A 22925-nucleotide genomic window follows, 5' to 3' on the forward strand; every position below is an offset into this window, starting at 1 on the left:
TCTGTAATGTCATGAGAGGAGGAGGAGCCTTGGCTTATTGTCCCTTCAGAGAGCCTGAGAACTGTGGCTCTGGTTTCGCTAGAGTCTGTGCCCCCAGGCAAGACTTTCGTTCCATCTAATTTGCGACCGGAGGTTCTCTCTTGGGCTCACTCATCCAGGGTGGGTGGACATTTTGGGACCAAGAGGACATCTGAGCTCTTGGCAAGGACGTATTGGTGGCTGCATAGGGCTCATGATGTCGCAGACTATGTTCGGTCATGTGTCTCCTGCGCAAAGAACAAGTCTCCTCGGCAACGGCCAGCTGGGTTGCTTTACCCCCTGCCGGTGTCAGACAGGCCCTGGGAGATGGTCAGGATGGACTTTGTGGTGGGCTTACCCAAGTCTCGTAGCTGCACCATTATCTGGGTGATCATGACCATTTTTCCAAAATGGTGCACTTGATGCCTCTTCCACGGCTACCTTCTGCACGGGCTCTGGCTGCGTTGTTCATCAAACATATCTTTCGCCTGCATGGTATGCCGGACAAAATTGTCAGTGACCGGGGTCCCCAGTTTGCGTCTCGATTCTATAGAGAGCTTTGTCGTCTACTCAGTATTGAGTTGAATCTCTCTTCAGCATATCATCCCGAGACGAGTGGGTTGGTAGAGAGGGCCAACCAGACCGTAATCACATATTTACAACATTTTGTTTCTGCCAGGCAGGATGACTGGTCATCCTTATTACCGTGGGCAGAGATTGCGCTTAACAACGCCGTAGCCGACTCCACCGGTCAGACTCCATTCCTCCTAAATTACGGCCAGCATCCGTGTGTCCCTGTGCCCATGCCGGTGTCTTCCATCGACTCAAGGGTGGCAGACTGGGCTGTGGAGGCACGGGACATTTGGGACCGCACTCAGGATGCCATTCGGGCCTCCAAGGAGAGGTTCTCCGCCGATGCTCATCGGTGCCCCACACCGACCTTTGCTCCTTGCAACATGGTGTGGCTCTCCGCCCGTAACATCAGGCTGCATGTTGAGTCCACTAAGTTTGCACCTCACTACTTGGGTCCCTTCAAGGTCCTCGAACAGGATAACCCTGTGGTCTACCGTCTGGCTCTTCCTCCATGCCTGGGTATCACCGACACCTTTCATGTGTCCCTCTTGAAGCCCGTATACATGTCCCGGTTTTCCGAGTCATCTGCCGGGACATCGGGTTCGTCTATGGATGATTACGAGGTGAACGATATTTTGGGGTGCAAGGTGGTACGTGGCAAAAAATTCTATTTGGTGGATTGGAAGGGTTATGTCCCAGAGGACAGGTCCTGGGAGCCTGCTGAACACATTCGAGCTCCACAGCTCATTGCTGCCTTCGAGCGTGGCGAGGTCCAAGGAGGGGGGCCCTATGAGTGGGGGTAATGTTAGGTGTCGAGTTCCTGCCTCTGCACAGGGGGAATCTTGAACCATCTCCGCTGCAGTCTCCTATTCTTCTCCAGCCGCAGTGGAGTCTGCTCAGCGGAGACGTCGGTCCCAGCGTCTTGCTCAGTCTCACTCTGTGCATAGGGTTACTGCTGCTTTTCCAGCTTCTGCCATTGAAGCCAGTGCTGGGCAGCAGCGAGCAGACGCTTTTGGGACTAAGTCCTGCTTTTCCCCTTCTAAGCATGGCCAGGGCAAGATCTCCCATTGGAGATCGAGGGTCACATGCTCAGATACTGCAGCAGATCCCACTGGTCCTCCAGGATGGTCCTGAAGGTGCTCAACTTCTGTGGCAGCTTCCCATTGGTCCTTCTGGGAAGGTCCTGTACATGCTGCAGCTATAAAAGGTTCGCATGACCGCACGGCCATGCGCTAGTGTACATTTGTATATGTGTGTGTGTTGATGAGTGCAAGTCATCCTTAAATATCCCATCCCTATTGAATGACTGCTCACGTAAGGTGGATGATTGATATCTAGCGCCCGACTTAGCCATCAGCACGTAACACACAAAACAGCATCTATTGCTGTGACCGCCAGTGCGGCGCCATGCGCTTTCACAGCGCTTTCCTGACCCAAGCCTGGGTGGTTAGTGGCGTCCGCCAGTGCGGCACCACACGCACTCTCGTGCATCTTTATTAATATTATTTCTTTCTCTCTGACACCCCAGTTGCGGTGTCGAGCGCAAGAGGTCTATATGAACTCAAATCCTGTGTCTTGGGATTGAGTTCTGGGACTCCTTGCTTGCGCTCTTGGTGTGGTACCGTGGCCCTGTGATGCAACAGGGTTCGCTTCCTCCAAACAGGGTGAAGTTAACCCATGTGTCTATCCACATTGTACCGCCATATAGTCCGTCATTACTTAGCAGCAGGTTCCATCTCTGCATGGTGGACCATGGGCTGCGAACGCACCTTACTCTATCTATTCTAATTATTTGGTGCATTCCGCTAGCCCTAATATTCACTTTGGGCAAGTAATGGATATGATGGTTTATTAATTTTAGTTTTATTTACAGGGGACAAGGTCTTCAATGTAAGGGCATGAGGAGAGTATAACTGTGCTATTTTGTTTTTATTTTAAAGAAGTGTCTTTTTTTCAAATTCTGGATTTTATTCTGGTTGTGTCTTTTTTACAATCAAACTATGGGGTCAGGAACTTGTGGGCTTGTTGTCAGGGGACATAAAACAGCTGACATAGACCCAACAACTATTATTTCACTTGTCACCACACCAGGGGAAGTGGAAAAAGCTGTGCAAAGCATCAGAATTTGTACATCTAATAGATGGGTCTTTTCTGAGGTGGCTGCGAGGTGATATTATCAGGCTGGGGAAGCCAATATCCGTGGCCACTTACCAGCCTGGGAATACCAGCCCCAACTGTCTGCTTTAGCTTGGCTAGTTGTCAAAAATGGTGGGACCTCATGGTGCTTTTTAAATTATTTATTTAAATAATTTAAAAAAATGACCTGGTGACTCCTCTATTCTTGATAACCAGCCATGATAAAGGTGACCGCTGAGGGTTGGAGACCACTGGTTATCAAAAATAGAAGAGACCCCATGTCATTTTTTATTTGTTTATAGCTGAGGTGCCGGCTGATGAATACTCCCATCTGCTCTCGCTATTTTTAGCAACAGCAGACGTAGGCTGATTGGAGTAGTACTGTCTCATAAGCTAACGCCTGTGACCAATGGTAAACATTTTACCGCTGGTCACAGCTGCTGGCTCATACTGTCATTTGACAGTGTGGGAACTGCAGTTCTCTGACCGGTGGTAAGAATCTGACCGCCGATCAGAGCCACCGGTGTTTCTCGCACTGTCATGTAGATGACATTGTGGGGAACACCAGATGTTCAGGGTAACACTGACTTCCTGGAGACGTCGGTGTTCTGGGTCAGTGCCCAAACACTAGGTATTCGATACAGACCCAAACTTTACTGTTCAGGTTAGCTTATCTTTATTCTTTATAAGAGTTAGCAGCAAAATATTGCCTAGATTAAATGAAAAACAACCAGGGAGTGGAACTATCAGTATGTAAATCTTGTATAAGGAAAATTTGTGAAGTAGAGCTGATTGTGTCTGCATAATTTACATCAAGAAACAGGGACCCTGCACTATATGTGCCAAGAAAAAAGAGAAACAATGTTTTTTATTGTCTATGCCTTCAGTATCAGCAGAGAAAAACAGGAATTCATTAGTATTTGTGCCTACATCATTTATAAAGAGAGAGGGAAGAGAGATGAAAGAATCAGGCAAAACTCAAACTTGCTTTTTGGACTAATTTTCCTTGGGAAATTCGCTTTGTGCATAAGTTATCCTCCCCAATTGGATGTTACTTATTATGTTGCAGAGTCTCATGAGACTTCAAAGCATGATAAACATAAGATTTAAAAGATAAAAAAACGCATAACTCATTGAACCATTCACCTCTCTAGTCTTTTCTCATTACCTGTTCGGTCCTCCTGGGAGGGCTCTATGCATGTGCATGCATGGTCATGGTGCACACCGTTATCTCATGATGGCAAGACCTTGCATGTGCTTGTGGAGTATCCACTCAGGCCTCATCAAACCTGGAAGCAGAGATCTGAAAGGGCGACGAGGACTGGATCGGTGACGCAAAGGGGATGGAGAGGTGAGTATAATAATTTTTTGATGCAGAAATGAATGCCAAAAAATATGCTTTACGGCAAAGGTGGATTTTTATAAAATTTGAGTAAGATTCAATTCTACTGAAATTTATTTGTTCATCTCTGATAGGAAAACATTACAATCATTACGTGCATCATTTATAAAATAAAAGGACAGATAGCAAGTGATATCTATGTCTACTCATTCACAGGAAGGGTATGTGCACACGTTGCGGATTTCTTGCAGAAATTTCCTGAAGAAAACCGGAAATTTTCTGCAAGAAATCCGCATTTTTTTTTTTGCGTTTTTTTTCCGTTTTTTTCGCGTTTTTTTAGCATTCTGCAAGCGTAATTAGCTTGCAGAATGCTAAAGTTTTCCAAGCGATCTGTAGCATCGCTTGGAAAACTGACTGACAAGTTGGTCACACTTGTCAAACGTACTGTTTGACAAGTATGACCAACTTTTTACTATAGATGCAGCTTATGCAGCATCTATAGTAAAAGAGAGAATGTTTAAAAATTTAAAAAAAAATAAAAAAATGCTTATACTCACCCAGACATCTCATCAGCGGCGTCCGTTCGTCTTCCTATAGCTGGTGTGTGCGCGCAGGACCTTCCGTGACGTCACGGTCACGTGAGCGGTCACATGACCGCTCACGACCAATCACAGGACAGTGACGTCATCGGCAAGGTCCTTCGCCGCACATCAGCTACAGGAACCGAAGCGGCAGCATGCAGTGGAGGCGGGAAGACATCGAGGGTGAGTATATCGCTATTTTTTATTTTAATTCTTATTTTTTGACCACTTATATGGTGCCCAGTGCGTGGAGGAGAGTCTCCTCTCCTCCACCCTGGGTACCAACCGCACATAATCTGCTTACTTCCCGCATGGTGTGCACAGCCCCGTGCGGGAAGTAAACAGATCAATGGACCCCTAGGTGTGCGGAATCCCCTGCAATTCCACATTTTAATGAACATGTTGCTTTTTTTTCCGCGATGCGATTTTTTCGCTGAAAAAAAGGCTACATTTGCACAAAAAATGCGGAATACACTTAAAATAATGGGAGGCATATGTAAGCGTTTTTTTTGCGTTTTTATCACGTTTTTATAGCGAAAAAACGCGAAAAAAACGCGAAAAAAAAGAGTCAGAGGTATTTGGGTATGTCTCCACGTTCAGGATTGCATCAGGATTTGGTCAGGATTTTCCATCAGTATTTGTAAGCCAAAACCAGGAGTGGAACAATCAGAGGAAAAGTATAATAGAAGCATATGCACCACTTCTGCATTTATCACCCACTCCTGGTTTTGGCTTACAAATACTGATGGAAAATCCTGACCAAATCCTGATGCAATCCTGAACGTGGAGACATACCCTTACTATCTGTACATAAATAATTTTAAAGAGAAATTAATGTATTTTCTCACTTTAGATTAAAAAAGCACAATACAATGCTCGTAAAATATAGGCATCACTATTTCCAGTTGTTCTTTAACTCGTAATACTTAATGTAGACAACAATGAAAATATGATACAGCTGATTACTATAGCAGTCTTTCATGTTTTATACCTGCAATAACTATCCATCTGCACTGGCACAATAGGCAAAAAAGAGAATGTGTTCTTGCCAGACACTAACAACATAGCTCCAACTCATATACATCTGTAAAACTGAAAGCTTAAAAATAATGTTTTAATTTTTGTTTCAAATATTATGAAAATTGCAATTATAAACAAAATAAAATTAGAAATGAAGTTATGAGATTTGTGTTAGGGCTGGCAGAATGCACCAAATAATATAAAGTAAGATACATGATGCGTTAGCAGCCCGGGGTCTACCGTGCAGAGATGACTCCTGCTGCTCGGTAATGGCGGACTATATGGCAGTATAATGTGAACGCACATTGGTTAACTTCACCAGGTAAGTAAGGAAGCGAACCCTGTTGCTTCACAGGGCCACAATACCACTGAGTGAACGCTAGTGTTAGGTCACAGGACTCTGCCCCAAGGACACAGGGTTAGAGTCCCTCTAGACCCACTAGCGCTCAGCACAGCAACTGCGGTGCCAGGGAGAAACCTGAATAATAAGATTTAGTGCACTGAGTGTGTGCAGCGCAATTCTGGTGGACACCACTAACAACTAACCCCATATGTGGGGGGGAACCAAAGTTTGGGTGCACTACAGGGCTCGGAAGGGAAGAAGCGCCATTTAACTTTTTCAATGAAAAATTGGCTCCAATCTGTAGCGGACACCATGTCGCGTTTGGAGAGAACCTGTGTACCTAAAGATTGGAGTTCCTCCACAAGTGACCACATTTTGGAAACTAGACCCCCAAGGAGCTTATCTAGATGCATAGTGAGCACTTTGATCCCCCAGGTGCTTCACAAATTGATCCGTAAAAATGAAAGAGTCCTTTTTTTCACAGAAAATTTCTTTCAGCCTCAATTTTTTCATTTTAACATGGGTGACAGGATAAAATGGATCCTAAAATGTGTTGGGCAATTTCTCCTGAGTACACCGATACCTCACATGTGGTGGTAAACCACTGTTTGTGCACATGGCAAGGCTCGGAAGGGAAGTAGTGCCATTTGACTTTTGAATGAAAAATTAGCTTCAATCCTTAGCGGACACCATGTCACGTTTGGAGAGCTCCTGTGTGCCTAAACATTGGAGCTCCCCCACAAGTGACCCCATTTTGGAAATGAGACCCCCCAAGGAAATTATCTAGATGCATAGTGAGCACTTTGAGCCCCCAGGTGCTTCACAAATTGATCCGTAAAAATGAAAAAGTAAATTTTTTTCACAAAAAATTTCTTTTAGCCTCAATTTGTTCATTTTCACATGGGTGACAGGATAAAATGGATCCTAAAATTTATTGGGCAATTTCTTCTGAGCACAACGATACCTCAAATGTGGGGTTAAACCACTGCTTGGGTGCACGGAGGGGCTCGGAAGGGAAGGAGCATCATTTGACTTTTTGATTGAAAAAGTAGCTCCAATCGTTAGCGGACACCATGTCGCGTTTGCAGAGCCCCTGATGTGCCTAAACAGTAGAAATCCCCATCAATTGAACCCATTTTGGAAACTAGACCCCAAGGAACTTATCTAGATGCATGGTGAGCACTTTGAACCCCCAAGTGCTTCACAGAAGTTTGTAACACAGCCGTGAAAATAAAAAATCATTTTTCTTTCCTCAAAAATAATTATTTAGCAAGCAATTTTTTATTTTCACAAGGGTAACAAAAGAAATTGGATGCCAAAAGTTGTTGTCCAGTTTGTCCTGAGTACGCTGATACCCCATATGTGGGGGTAAACCATTGTTTGGGTACACGTCGGGGCTCAGAAGGGAAGTAGTGATGTTTTGGAATGCAGACTTTGATAGAATAGTCTGCGGGTGTCATGTTACGTTTTCAGAGCCCCTGATGTGCCTAAACAGTAGAAACCCCAACCAATTGACCCCATTTTGGAAACTAGACCCCCAAGGAACTTATCTAGCTGTGTGGTGAGCACTTTGAACCCCCAAGTGCTTCACAGAAGTTTATAACGCAGAGCCGTGAAAATAAAAAATCATTTTTCTTTCCTCAAAAATTATTTTTTAGCAAGCAATTTTTTATTTTCACAACGGTAACAGGAGAAATTAGACCCAAAAAGTTGTTGTCCAGTTTGTCCTGAGTACGCTGATATCCCATATGTGGGGGTAAACCACTGTTTGGGCACACGTCGGGGCTCAGAAGGGAAGTAGTCATGTTTTGGAATTCAGACTTTGATAGAATGGTCTGCGGGCTTCATGTTACGTTTTCAGAGCCCTTGATGTGCCTAAACAGTAGAAACCACCCAAAAGTGACCCCATTTTGGAAACTAGACCCCCCAATGAACTTATCTAGATGTGTAGTGAGCACTTTTTACCCAAAGTGCTTCACAGAAGTTTATAACGCAGAGCTGTGAAAATAAAAAATCTTTTTCTTTTCCTCAAAATTGATTTTTTAGTCCGCAATTGTTTATTTTCACAAGGATAACAGGAGAAATTGGACCCCAAAAGTTGTTGCCCAGTTTGTCCTGAGTATGGTGGTACCGCATATGTGGGGGTAAACCACTATTTGGGCACACGTCAGGGCTCAGAAGGGAAGTAGTGATGTTTTGAAATGCAGACATTGATGGAATGGTCTGCGGGCTTCACGTTGCATTTGCAGAGCCCCTGATGTGCCTAAACAGTAGAAACTCCCCACAAGTGACCACATTTTGGAAAGTAGTCCCCCCAAGGAACTTATCTAGATGTGTGGTGAGCACTTTGAACTCCCAAGTGCTTCACAGAATTTAATAACATAGTGTTAAGGCTAGCGGAACGCACCGAGTAAGTATATAGGTTTTATTATAATTGATGCGTTCGCAGCTCGGGGTCCACCGTGCAGGAGAACCTGCTGCTAGCAAACGGCAGAACTGTATGGCAGTATGAGCCAACCCTGTTACTTCACAGAGTAGCCGAAACTCAAAGCACTGCACCCTGTTAGACTTCTCAGTGGCACAGCCTAACTACCCAACTAAGAGCAGTCAGTGGTCATGCATGCACACAAACTCCTTGCCGGAGGTGCCAGCATTCTAGGGGCTTATTTCTGCCAGGTCCCTGAATACATTCACACAAAATCTCCTCGCCGGAGGTGCCAGCATTCTAGGGGCTTATTTCAGCCAGGTCCCTGAACACAAACTCACATGACCACATTGGCGCAAAGCACATAACATAGAACAATACTAGCGCATGGCCGTGCGGCCATGTGAGCCTTAAATAGTTGCAGCACATACAGGACCTTCCTAGAAGAACCAATGAGAGGCTGCCACAAAGCGTGAGCACCTACAGGACCTTCCTGAAGGACCAATAGCCTTAGCTGCAGTATCTGATCATGTGACCCTCGATCTCCACTGAGAGATCTTACTCTGGGCATGCTCAGAACAAGAAAAGCAGGACTTAGTCCCAGAAGCATATGCTCGCCGCTGCCCAGCACTGACTTCAATGGCAGAAGCAGGAAAAGCAGCAGTAACTCTTTGTACAGAGTCAGACTGAGCGAGATGCTGGGACCGATGTCTCCGCTGAGCAGGCTTCACTGCAGCAGGAGAAGAATGGGAGACCGCAGCGGAGATGGCCCGAGATTCCCCCAGTGCAGAGGCGGGAACTCGAAGAACCGTGGAAGAGGCACCAAATGAACCATTTTGGAAAAATGGTCGGTGATAACCCAGATAATGGTGCAGTTACGAGACTTGGGTAAGCCCACCACAAAGTCCATCCTGTCCATCTCTGCCACCGGCAGAGGTTAAAGCAACCCAGCTGGCCGTTGCCGAGGGGACTTGTTCTTGGCGCAAGAGACACATGTCTGAACATAGTCTGCGACATCACGAGCCATATGCGGCCACCAGTACGTCCTCGCCAGTAACTTAGATGTCCTTTTGGAACCAAAATGTCCACCCACCCTGGATGAGTGTGCCCAAGAGAGAACCTCCGGTCACAAACTGGATGGTACAAAAATCTTGCCTGGAGGCACAGACTCTAGCGCAACCGGGGCCACAGTTCTCAGGCTCTCAGTGGGGACAATAAGCCGAGGCTCCTCTTCCTCCTCCACAGATGACACAACGGAGTGAGAGAGAGCGTCGACACAAATGTTCTTCTCCCCAGAAAGAAAATGGAGGGTGAAATGAAACTGGGAGAAGAACAAGGACCATCTGGCCTGGCGAGAATTTAACCGCTGGGCTGTCTACAGGTACACCAAATTTTTATGATCGGTGAAGACTTGGAAGGGAAAACGAGCTCCCTCCAAAACATGTCTCCACTCCGAGAAAGCCAACTTCATGGCTAGTAACTCCCTGTCCCCAATGTAATAATTCCTCTCTGCTGGTGAGAAGGTCTTAGAAAAGAAGAAGCAAGGATGCTTCCGACCTTGAGCATCCTTTTGGAAGAGGACTGCTCCAGCACCAACAGATGAGGCATCCACCTCCATGATAAATGGCTTATCTACATCGGGGCGATGTAGGATGGGAGCGCTAGCGAAATGTGACTTTATGGAGTTAAAGGCCTTGGAGACCTCCTCAGCCCACAATTTGGGATTTGCTCCCTTCTTGGTGAGGGCAACCAAGGGAGCTACCAAAGTTGAGAAGTGCGGAATGAACTGGCGACAATAATTAATGAACCCCATAAAGCGCTGCACCGCTTTAAGAGAATGGGGTTCCTGCCAGTCCATCACAGCCTGTAGTTTGGCAGGATCCATAGCCAATCCCTGGGCAGAGATAGCCTAGGAAAGGTAAGGACTCCTGCTCGAACATACACTTCTCCAACTTGGCATAGAGGGAGTGTGCCCATAGGAGGTCGAAGACTTTGCAAACATCTCTCCGTTGGGAGTCAATATCTGGAGAGAAGATGAGAATATCATCCAAATAGACTACGACCGAGGTGGAGAGCATATCCCAGAAGATGTCATTCACACAGTCTTGGAAAACGGCTGGAGCATTATAGAGCCTGAAGGGCATCACCAGATATTCATAGTGCCCTTCCCTGGTGTTAAAAGCCGTCTTCCATTTGTCCCCCTCACAGATGCGAATCAGGTTGTAAGCACCCCACAGATCTAATTTAGTAAATAACCTTGCTCCCCGAAGCCTATGAAAGAGCTCAGATATCAAGGGCAAAGAATTCTTATTCTTAACGGTGATAGCGTTAAGACCCCTGTAATCTATGCATGGACGCAGTTCCCCATTCTTCTGCACGAAGAAGAACCCAGCCCCAGCAGGTGACACTGACTTCCTGATGAACCCTCTTGCCAGATTCTCTTGAATGTACTGAGTCATTGCCTCTGTCTTTGGGAGAGATAACGGATAGACTCGACCCCGGGTAGGATCAGCACCAGGCAAGAGGTCAATAGGACAGTCATAGGGGCGATGGGGTGGTAGGGTCTCCGCCGCCTTTTTGGAGAACACGTCCGCATAAGACCAATATTGCTTGGGGAGAAAGGATAGATCTGTGGGTACCTCTGTAGTAGCAACCTGAACGCACTCCCTCTGACTCCTACCCCCACAAGATTCACCCCATCCCAAAATTCTGCCTGAGGACCACTCAATATGAGGAGAGTGGTACCGTAGCCAAGGTATCCCCAAGAGGACCTCATCAATTCCCTCAGGAATGACGAGCAGAGATATAATCTCCTGATGGGATGGTGACATGGACAGAGTAAAAGGGATGGTCTGGTGTGTTATCTGTGAGGGCAGTGTCGACCCATTCACCACTCGCACCGTTACTGGTTGAGCTACCATAACCAGGGGTATTGCGTGACGTTGGGCGAAGGCAGAAGACATAAAATTGCCCTCCACCCCAGAATCCACGCAGAGCCCTACGGAGTGGGAGGATGAGCCTATAATAATTGTCCCCTTAAAGGACAATTTGGTGGCAAACGTCGCCGTGTCTAGTGTACCTCCACCTACTACCACTAGACGCTGACGTTTCCTCAACCGCTGGGGACATCTGGTGGCAAGATGTCCTGACTGCTGGCAAACATGACAGACCTTGCGTGCACAAGCGGTCCGGGAGTTAGATCCCACTCGTGACACTTCCATGGCCTCATGTGACTCAGGAACCAGGACCAAAGATTCCAGAGGTTTGGCGAAGGTGGGAGCCAGCCAAAACCTCTGCCTAAACTGCGCTCGCTCTAACCTCCGCTCATTAAAACAGAGGTCAATACTAGTAGAGACAGATATTAACTCCTCCAGTGTGGCAGGAATCTCCCTAGTGGCCAGAGCGTCCTTCACGTGATCAGCCAGCCCCCTCCAGAATATGGGGATAAGGGCTTTATCCGACCACTCCAGCTCAGAAGCTAAAGTACGGAAGTGGACGGCAAAATGGTTGACCAAGGACAAACCCTGAGTTAATGCCAGCAGTTGGAGCGCCGTGTCATGGGTGACTCGAGGTCCTAAAAAGACCTGTTTCAGAGTGCTCAGGAACAGTGGAGCACTCTGCACCACAAGAACGCCACGCTCCCACAGCTGCATAGCCCATTCCATTGCCCTGTCTGACAAGAAAGACACAATAAATCCCACCTTAGCCCGCTCTGTGGGAAAACGTGCAGCCAGGAGCTCGAGGTAAATAGAGCACAGACTCATGAATCCCCTACAAGATTTGCTATCTCCAGAAAAATTTTCTGGCAGCGGGAGGTGAGATAATGTCAGAACAGGGGTGGCAGTGGACAAGGTTGCTGCAGCCACGCTAGCAGCCTGTACAGCAACTGCGGTAACATCCACAGCTGAGGTTGAGCTCTCGAGAGCCGCCAACCTACCCTCCAGCTGCTGGATATACCGCAAGGATTGCTGAATGTCCACCATTTACTAGCCAGACCCTCATGCTAGTATTATGTTAGGGCTAGCGGAACGCACCGAGTAAGTATATAGGTTTTATTATAATTGATGCGTTCGCAGCCCGGGGTCCACCGTGCAGGAGAACCTGCTGCTAGCAAACGGCGTAACTGTATGGCGGTATGAGCTAACCCTGTTACTTCACAGAGTAGCCAAAACTCAAAGCACTGCACCCTGTTAGACTTCACAGTGGCACAGGCTAAAAACCCAACTAAGAGTAGTCAGTGGTCATGCATGCACACAAACTCCTCACCGGAGGTGCCAGCATTCTAGGGGCTTATTTCAGCCAGGTCCCTGAATACATTCACACAAAATCTCCTCGCCGGAGGTGCCAGCATTCTTGGGCCGGGTCCCTGAACACAAACTCACATGACCACATTGGCGCAAAGCACATAGCATAGAACAATACTAGCGCATGGCCGTGCGGCCATGCGAGCCTTAAATAGTTGCAGCACGTACAGGACCTTCCTAGAAGGACCAATGAGAGGCTGCCACAGAGCGTGAGCACCTACAGGACCTTCCTGAAGGACCAATGGCCTTAGCTGCAGTATCCGATCATGTGACCCTCGATCTCCACTGAGAGATCTTACTCTGGGCATGCTCAGAATGAGAAAAGCAGGACTTAGTCCCAGAAGTATATGCTCGCCACTGCCCAGCACTGACTTCAATGGCAGAAGCAGTAAAAGCAGCAGTAACTCTTAGTACAGAGTTAGACTGAGTGAGATGCTGGAACCGACGTCTCCGCTGAGCAGGCTCCACTGCGGCAGGAGAAGAATGGGAGACTGCAGCGGAGATGGCCCGAGATTCCCCCTGTGCAGAGGCGGGAACTCGACCCCTAACACATAGAGCTGTGAAAATAAAAAATCACTTTTTTCCCCACAAAAATAAATATTTAGCCCCCAAATTTTTATTTTCCCAAGGGTAACAGGAGAAATTAGACCCCCAAAGTAGTTGTGCAATTTTTCCTCAGTACGCTTATGCCCCATATGTTTGGGTAAACTACTGTTTGGGCACATGTCGTGGCTCGGAAGGGAGGGGGCACCATTTGACTTTTTGAACGCAAGATTAGCTGGAATCAATGGTGGCGCCATGTTTGGGTACCCCCTCATGTGCCTAAACAGTGGAAACCCCTCAATTCTAACTCCAACCCTAACCCCAACACACCCCTAACCCTAATCCCAGCCCTAACCATAACCCTAACCACAACCCTAACCCCAACACACCCCTAACCCTAATCCCAACCCTAACCACAAGCCTAACCCTAACCCCAACACACCCCTAACCCTAATCTTAAAGGGAACCTGTCACCACGTTTTTGGAAGATGGGATAAAAATAGCGTTAAATAGGGGCAGAGGTGGGCGTTACATTAGTGTGTGTGTTATGCGTTTATTACCCACCTAAGTTGCCGAAATAACTTTGCAAAGTCTCCGTTTTCGCCTGTCAATCAGGCTGGTCAGGTCACATGGGCGTGGTGTCTTCACCCAGATTTGGCGTAGTTTTCCGTTGGTGGCGTAGTGGTGTGCGCATGCCCAAAGTCCGGAATCCTCTTCCAGGGGATTTAAAATAGCGCGGTGTTCGTTATTGCATTGGTGATCGGTGGGCGCGGCCATCTTCCTTTGGCCGCGCGTGCGCAGAAGCGGCGCTCTGCTGGCCGCGGCTTCAGGAAAATGGCCGCGGGATGCCGCGCGTGCGCAGATGGATATCGCGGCGGCCATTTTCCTGAAGCCGCGGCCAGCAGAGCGCCGCTTCTGCGCACGCGCGGCCAAAGGAAGATGGCCGCGCCCACCGATCACCAATGCAATAACGAACACCGCGCTATTTTAAATCCCCTGGAAGAGGATTCCGGACTTTGGGCATGCGCACACCACTACGCCACCAACGGAAAACTACGCCAAATCTGGGGGAAGACAACGCCCATGCGACCTGACCAGCCTGATTGACAGGCGAAAACGGAGACTTTGCAAAGTTATTTCGGCAACTTAGGTTGGTAATAAACGCATAACACACACACTAATGTAACGCCCACCTCTGCCCCTATTTAACTCTATTTTTATCCCATCTTCCAAAAACGTGGTGACAGGTTCCCTTTAACCCTAATTCCAACCCCAACTCTAATCCCAACCTTAACTCTAATTCCAACCCTAACCATATTGCAGCATCGGCCATGGCTGGATTGTAATATTTCAGCAGTTTGACTGGTGAAATATTACAAATTGCTCTGATTGGCTGTTTCAGTTTCAACAGCCAATCAGAGCGATCGTAGCCACGTGGGGGCAAAGCCACCACCCCCTGGGCTGAAGTACCACTCCCCCTGTTCCTGTAGGTCGTGTGAAATTGGAGTTAACCCTTTCACCCGGCCTGCAGGAATGCGATCATTCTGTGACACAGCATATGCATCATAGGTCGGATTGGTACCGACTTTCATGACGCATACGCTGTGTCACAGGTCGGGAAGGGGTTAAAGAGAAAATCCAAAACTGGATGTGATATCTATATAAATGATTCTTTTACAATTTAATGACAACAGAATTCTTTCCTGTGTGTGCATTGTATGTGTTCAGGATATTACTACCACTTTTGTGAAAGAATTCCAGAGGTTAGACAACCAAGGTAAATTACTCCCATTCAGTACAAATATTATCCATATAAGACATATTTCAAAGAAATAGGCTGACACACAGCCAAAATATGTACCTTTAAAGGATAGGATGTAGATTTCTCTGCTTGAAGCTGATACCCCTTGAACAATATACCTTCCACATGTGGCCTTTTAGCTGCTATAGCATCCTCTGTTTCCTAAAATAGGGAAAACATATTCAACATTTAGAATTACAATAGAATATTATATTTGTAGAAATAATGCTATGATTTCAATAGAACTAATTGGAAATGAATGTAAGATTGGTATCACATTCATAGCATCTACACGCTTTTTGCAATAAAAAGTAGTATGTGTGCGTAGAAAGTGATCGAATGAGATAAAGAGAGAGGGCACGCGAGAATGGTGTGTTCTTGAAATCTGAGCACTCTGATATAACCTTATTGTTTGCTTTCTGCAATTAAAGATATTTAAATGCCAAAGTAAGAACAAATCAAGTCACAGAAGATGTATCACCAGCAATTTTGAACATCTTAATTTGTCAAAGAGAAACATTTTAACTACATAAAACATTAACAAACTTTAATAATAGATTCTTAAAAGGCCATTTGCCAGTGGGAAGTGGAAATCATGACAGATTTTGCCTGTCAAGTAGCAATTTTTCAAAGGTCTACAGAAAAATGTGACAGTGCACTAGTATTAAGACATTAGCATAAAACTTGTATTCTACATCAACTAATCTGAGTGTCTTGAGAACATTTACTGCTATACATGTTTAGTAATTATTATAGTATAATTTGTATTTTATGATTAGGGGATAAAAAAATTTTTTTTTTGGTGTCAAAGTACCAAATAACTACAGCAAAAGTTTATTTTCTTTGTATTTACTTTTACATTAAAGGAGGTTTCCATGACGTTGTGTTTTTTTTCTCTATGGGGCTAAGAATTTGCCAGTAAGTTGTGGCTAACTACCTGTCTGTTCTGCCCTATAGCAGTCTTTAGAGACCCAGAGCAGTCACAGTACAACGATTCTGATGACTTCATATCAACAAAGCAGCTTCTTCTCTTCCGCTCTGCACTGTTGATAAAATGTCACTGCTGATGTCATGTTAACTGACAGCCGGCCCTCCATTTCCTAATTGCAGGGAGTTGGCTGTCAAAAAGCAGCACGATGTCAATAATGTCTTGTTGGCAGAGAAGACTGGATGTGAAAGAACTCCTCTGTCAATATGAGGTCCAATGACCATAGCCGCTATAGAGTTCTTTTACTTTGAAGAGGCAATTTGCATATTACATTTCCCAGAGGAGCACTGCATGGTGGATAAGCCTCCTTTACCTTGACAAGCCAGAGCTGGTATCCACTCTCCACAAGGAGAAACCTTACCCTTTAGACCTCAACACTGGATGGGCATGGCATCCTGTCATGAACATGGACAAAACAGAATTCATCATCTTTCCCCCATCTCACGCGACCCCCCCAACGAACCTATCCATTACAGTGCATGGCTTTCCACTCTCCCCAGTCCCACAAGCTCGCTGCCTCAGGGTAATCCTTGACGCTGATCTCTCCTTCAAACCACATATCCAAGTCCTTTCCACTTCCTGCCGACTTCAACTCAAAAATATTTCACAAATCCGTACATTCCTCAACCAAGAATCTGCAAAAACCCTAGTCCATGCTCTCATCATCTCTCGCCTTGACTACTGCAACCTCCTGCTCTGTGGCCTCCCCTCTAACACTCTCGCGCCCTCCAATCTATTCTAAACTCTGCTGCCCAACTAATCCACCTGTCCCCCCGCTATTCCCTGGCCTCTCCCCTCTGTCAATCCCTTCACTGGCTCCCCACTGCCCAGAGACTCCAGTACAAAACCCTAACCATGACATACAAAGCCATCCACAACCTGTCTCCTCCATACATCTGTGACCTCGTCTCCCGGTACTTACCTACACTCAACCTCCGATCCTCACAAGATCTCCTTCTCTACTCCCCTCTTATCTCCTCTTCCCACAATTGTATACAAGATTTCTCTCGCGTATTACCCCTACTCTGGAACCCTCTACCACAACACATCAGACTCCCGCCCACCATCGAAACCTTCAAAATGAGCCTGAAGACCCACCTCTTCCGACAAGCCTACAACCTGCAGTAACCACCGATCAACCAAACCGCTGCATGACCAGCTCTATCCTCACCTACTGTATTCTCACCCTTCCCTTGTAGATTGTGAGCCTTCACGGGCAGGGTCCTCTCTCCTCCTGTACCAGTTATGACTTGTATTGTTTAAGATTATTGTACTTGTTTTTATTATGTATACCCCTCCTCACATGTAAAGCGCCATGGAATAAATGGTGCTATAACAATAAATAATAATAATAATAATAATAATGAACTACTAACCAGAATCCCTCAATGTCTGTCCACTATTTCATCCTTCTTCTCCGCTAAATTTCTGAAACTTAACATGGACAAAACAGAATTCATCATCTTTCCCCCATCTCACGTGACCCCCCCAACGAACCTATCCATTACAGTAAATGGCTGCCCACTCTCCCCAGTCCCACAAGCTCGCTGCCTCGGGGTTATCCTTGACGCTGATCTCTCCTTCAAACCACATATCCATGCCCTTTCCACTTCCTGCCGACTTCAACTCAAAAATATTGCACGAATCCGTTCATTCCTCAACCAAGAATCTGCAAAAACCCTAGTCCATGCCCTCATCATCTCTCGTCTTGACTACTGCAACCTCCTGCTCTGTGGCCTCCCCTCAAACACTCTCGCACCCCTCCAATCTATTCTAAACTCTGCTGCCCGACTAATCCACCTGTCCCCCCGCTATTCTCCGGCCTCTCCCCTCTGTCAATCCCTTCACTGGCTCCCCATTGCCCAGAGACTCCAGTACAAAACCCTAACCATGACGTACAAAGCCATCCACAACCTGTCTCCTCCTTACATCTGTGACCTCATCTCCCGGTACTTTCCTACACGCAACCTCCGATCCTCACAAGATCTCCTTCTCTACTCCCCTCTTATCTCCTCTTCCCACAATCGTATACAAGATTTCTCTCGCGTATCACCCCTACTCTGGAACCCTCTACCACAACACATCAGACTCTCGCCCACCATCGAAACCTTCAAAAAGAATCTGAAGACCCACCTCTTCCGACAAGCCTACAACCTGCAGTAACCACCGATCAACCAACCGCTGCACGATCAGCTCTATCCTCACCTACTGTATTCTCACCCATCCCTTGTAGATTGTGAGCCCTCGCGGGCAGGGTCCTCACTCCTCCTGTACCAGTTATGACTTGTATTGTTCAAGATTATTGTACTTGTTTTTATTATGTATACCCCTCCTCACTTGTAAAGCGCCATGGAATAAATGGCGCTATAACAATAAATAATAATAATAATAATAATAATAACTTCCATCAAGAGAACACATTCATAAGAGGTACGGCTTCTGAAGGATTTTATACATAACTTGGCAGTGCCTGGAGTGGCATATTAATGTTACTAAAGTGACATTTCAATTAACATTTCCTAGCTTAGCGATTGGGGTCAAAACCTTGAATGGACCCAAAGAGAGAATGGCAGACTCCCTTCTTGACATCTTTGAAGCCTAAGGAAAAGACTGCACAAAAGCTTGTGGTACTCATCATGATGATGATGAGGAATGGACATGGGCACTGTTATTTTGAGGTGCTGGGCAGTAGGTGCCAAGACTTACAGTATATTAATGAGGAACACTGTAATATACAGTTAGAAACTGGGCACCCTAGGAATTTTTTATACCAATTGTGTTAGCATACTTGTAATCCCATTTATGAAGTTTATAAAGTGTTGGTGTCAAAGTGTGCCAATCAATTTGTAGAACACAGTCCAGCAGACAGGTAAGAAATCTATAGCTTTGAGATGAGAAATCCGCTACTTGACTCCTAACTCCCAGCATCAGTGGCACTTCTTTGGATTAGCTGCCCTGGCGCAATGTCACATGTATGTCACACCACAAATATAACAGTGCACCAGCTAGCTAATCAAAAGCGGAGCCAGGGATGTCAATGGTTCCATTGCCACAGATTCCTGACCTGGCCATTGGACCAGGTGCTTCAAATCAATTTGTACCATCTGACTGTCTAACACCGAAGATGGTGATTCTAACAGCTAATTGACACCCAAAATAATTAAATTTTTATGTATATATTATGTATTAATTAACAATATAAAATGTATTGAATTGCATTTACTCCATGTAAGCAAATCTACATTGAGGTGGAAATACTCTACATAAAATTTATTATTTTTATGGCAAAACATTTTGATATTTTACAGGCAGACGTGTTAAAACTTGTTCAATGAGCGGTGGCTTGAATGGGCAGCTTAATGGTTCCTAGACTCTAAAAATATTTTGGATTAAAAGTTGCATCCTTAATGCTGGTTTTCTGCTAAAATGATATCAGATATTGCGGTAAGCTTATCTCCTTTTATATACTGTGTTTTTTTTGTTTGTTTGCTCTTCCAAATGTCATTGATCTTGGTATTTTTTTTAGCAAATGTGACCTCCGTTGTTTGTTGGCATTTACTTTTCCTTTGCAAGGTCAATAACACCAAACATACCACTGAACTTGTCTGATACTGTACATGGGTGTAGCATATCTAAACAGCAACCATTGACCTTTCTTTTCTTTTTGCCGAAAGAACATTGTAGTAGGTGATATTGTCTTATTTGTTTTCAAAATAAGAAAAACAGCAAGGGTAACTTCCAAGAAATAAATGGAAAACATGAATAGTTAAGTCCTAGACTTATCTGTCAGTCAACTACCTAGAAATTAAGGCTGATAGATGGAAAAGAAAACATTGTGCATGCAGTTACTTTTTTCTCATTTCCATCATGCTGGGGAATTTTCTTTTATTTATCGACAATTAGGTTTACCAGACCCTATCCACATACCTAATTCCCAGCCCAAGTGCAAACTGTCAGTTCCTTAATGAAGTGATTGACAAGAGAAGAAAACCTATACAACTCTACGATGAAAGAATTTATCTGACCATTCTCTTCTGTCTTTCACCCCAACAAATGCTCATATGATACAGTACTCATTCAGATTGGTTCATTAGAATATTGATTGCTAAGCTTAAATATGTGGGATTTATGGAAACAAATAGAAATGTTCTTACTGTAGGTGTTTATTGTTTGATGAGTTTTGTATTTGGAGGGAAATTACAAAAAACAGAAGTTTTTGAGATGTTTTAAGCAATTTTTTAAGCGACCATCATTGTGAATAAGATATTTAGAACTACACGAGTATTAATACTTTATTATTATTTTCATACGTTTTGGACAATAAAATCACTATGAGTGCCTGATTGAAGTTAGCTTGGGAACTAGGTGGGGGTTTGGAGCTGTAGTTTTCAATGTTACTATTTTAGGGTATTTCCTCACTTTTTAATTCATTTTTGTGGGGGGTAAGATAAACAAAACAAAGCCATTCTGTCATTTTTTAAGGTTTTTGAATTACTTTCACTGTTAACTTTATTTTATGGGTTATTTTAACAATGATATCACATTTATACAGTTTTTACTTTTGACAAGGCATAATAGGTGACTTGAGATTTTATATCTGGGGACCATTCATTCTTAAGCCCCTGGCTGCATTAAAATGCTTCAGCACCCCAAGATCATATCATAGGGAGACATTGTAGTCAGAATGAGACTCTACTACCTCAACAGCAAATAAAGGGTTACTTATCGGGATCTGAGTTATCTCTTATCCCAGTGATTATATCTGGAGCCCAGCTATGTATTATTTCAAACTTTTGCTGTAGATGGCATGGATTTAGTTGAATGGAATGTTGGCTTTAGATTTGTAGTTCATTCAGTTCTATAGGAGTACTGAAAAAAGCAAGAAACTCTTGCAGTAGACTGGTAGTACATACAAAAATATGTATGCAATACACAGTCAGACTCGCCTGTCCCAGAGAGAAGTCAACAATTGATTGTGACTTTGAGACTGAAGGGGGATTTTAGCATTTTGCAAGCAACATTCTTTTATGGTTAGGATGATTTTTAAGTAGTCCATTAGTTGCATTATAATCATAAGTTTCCTAGATAAATCTGGGAAACTCCAAAATGTATTAGAGTTTCATATTTGTGTTATTTAAAATGTATGTTACTAGATCTAAGCAAGAAGCTTACAGTAAAAGTTATACTAATATAAAATAATATATTGTTGAAACTAGTATTTTCTTATCCTCAAGACAGCCAGACTTTACTACATTATTGTAATATAAGGCAGAGATATCATTGTATTATTTAAAAATAAAAAGAACTGTGTTAAACTTGCCATAAATAGTAATTTAAGCTCATTTATTTCTTATTTATGGGTAATTATAATTGAAATTTCTCTATATGGAGCTATTTGTGAATTAACAAATGATCAGTCTGCAAATTTATGCAAAAACAGGCTAATTAAAATGAATTTAGGAAAGTACAGTGTGCTCCCTCATTAATGCAGAGCAGAATGGAAAGTTAACATTATTTACACCAAGTAAACCATGCTTTCTTATTATAGTTTGAGACATTATATTCAAACTGTTATAGCTGTAAATATTTTGATTCATGTAAGCAATCCATACCCTTTATCTTTTTTGACTAAAATAAATCTTTAAATTAGCTTAAACAAGGAAAGTTTAAAATAAAGAAGTTAAAATGCTTTAAAGGAGTCTGTCACCTCCAAAAGTGAAATTGAACTATTTAGATGTTCATATAGGGGACTCAGCCTTATATAAAATTATATCTACACTGTACATTTTGCAAACACCCTCTAATCTAAAACCCATTTTATTAAATTTGTAAAGAGGAGGGCTTAGGTGGACCTTTGTCATGTCCAAGGGCAGGGTGCACCATTTTGCCCTCTCAATTACCATCATCTGCCCCTCCCCTTATGGTGTTTGTTAAGGATTGCTTTGGAGCACAGCCTGATGTAAATGCCCAATGCCGCATGTAGTGACACTGCAGGGTCAGAGTACTCACATCTTTCATGTGTGTAGCGGTCACTGGCTGTGCACAGAATCACACTGCAGCGAGCAGCTGATGTAGCCAGGAGAGGGAGATGAGAATGTCTGTGCATGCCTTCGGGCCATTCATGTCAGTGTGTGCTCATTGTCATTCCGCTACAGTATGTAGTATTTTTTTTACATGTATACAATGCTAAGAGTATGAAAGCATAAGAACTGGGGTACTGAAAAATGGAAACAGGAGCTCATCACTGATGATTCAAAATGTAAAATATTTAGCTGCAATAGAAGGTAGGTTTTTTAAGTGTCTATAAGTAATGATGAAGCATGGTGGAGGTACTATATAAGTTTATGCTGCATTTCAGCAAATGGAGTTGGGGATTTGGTCAAGATTAATGATGTTCTCCAAGTTGAGAATTATACATCATGTAATACCATGAGAAAGGCATCTGATTAGCTCCAAATATATTAAGCAGCAGGACAACAACCCTAAACATGCAGCCAATGTCAATAAGAATAATCTTAAAGCTTACAGAAGAACAGGGTGCCTGGAAGTAATGGAATGGCCCCAAAGAGCTTTGACATCATCAAGTCAGAAATTGCATGAAGAGACATAAGCATTCACACAAGCCTACATCCACACAAAATGTTTAGAAAACCCTCCCCACAGAGCTTTTTCAAAATATGCGAGCAAATATACCTAGAAGACTTGATGGTTTGATGCTGTTTGGAAAGCTATAGGTGGCCACACCAAGTATTGATTCAATTTCGATCTCTCTTTTATTTATTCACTAGTTTGTTGCTAATTAATAAATGCTTTAAGCATTCTTACTTTGGAGTATGTTTCCACACTTGCAT

The 22925-nt window shown here is 44.3% G+C and overlaps 1 protein-coding gene across 7 annotated transcripts in view; it reads right to left on the minus strand.

Moving 5' to 3' along the window:
* DMD (dystrophin) overlaps window positions 1-22925 on the minus strand; it is a 3762639-nt gene that overhangs the window by 1291055 nt on the left and 2448659 nt on the right. For all 7 annotated transcript variants that reach the window (XM_077296691.1, XM_077296689.1, XM_077296692.1 and 4 more), the window contains one exon: window positions 15147-15248. In XM_077296691.1, coding sequence (XP_077152806.1) covers window positions 15147-15248 — 102 coding nt within the window. The remainder of the gene's footprint in view (window positions 1-15146; window positions 15249-22925) is intronic.

This window comes from Ranitomeya variabilis, chromosome 3, assembly GCF_051348905.1.
Source record: "Ranitomeya variabilis isolate aRanVar5 chromosome 3, aRanVar5.hap1, whole genome shotgun sequence".
NCBI lineage: Eukaryota > Metazoa > Chordata > Amphibia > Anura > Dendrobatidae > Ranitomeya > Ranitomeya variabilis.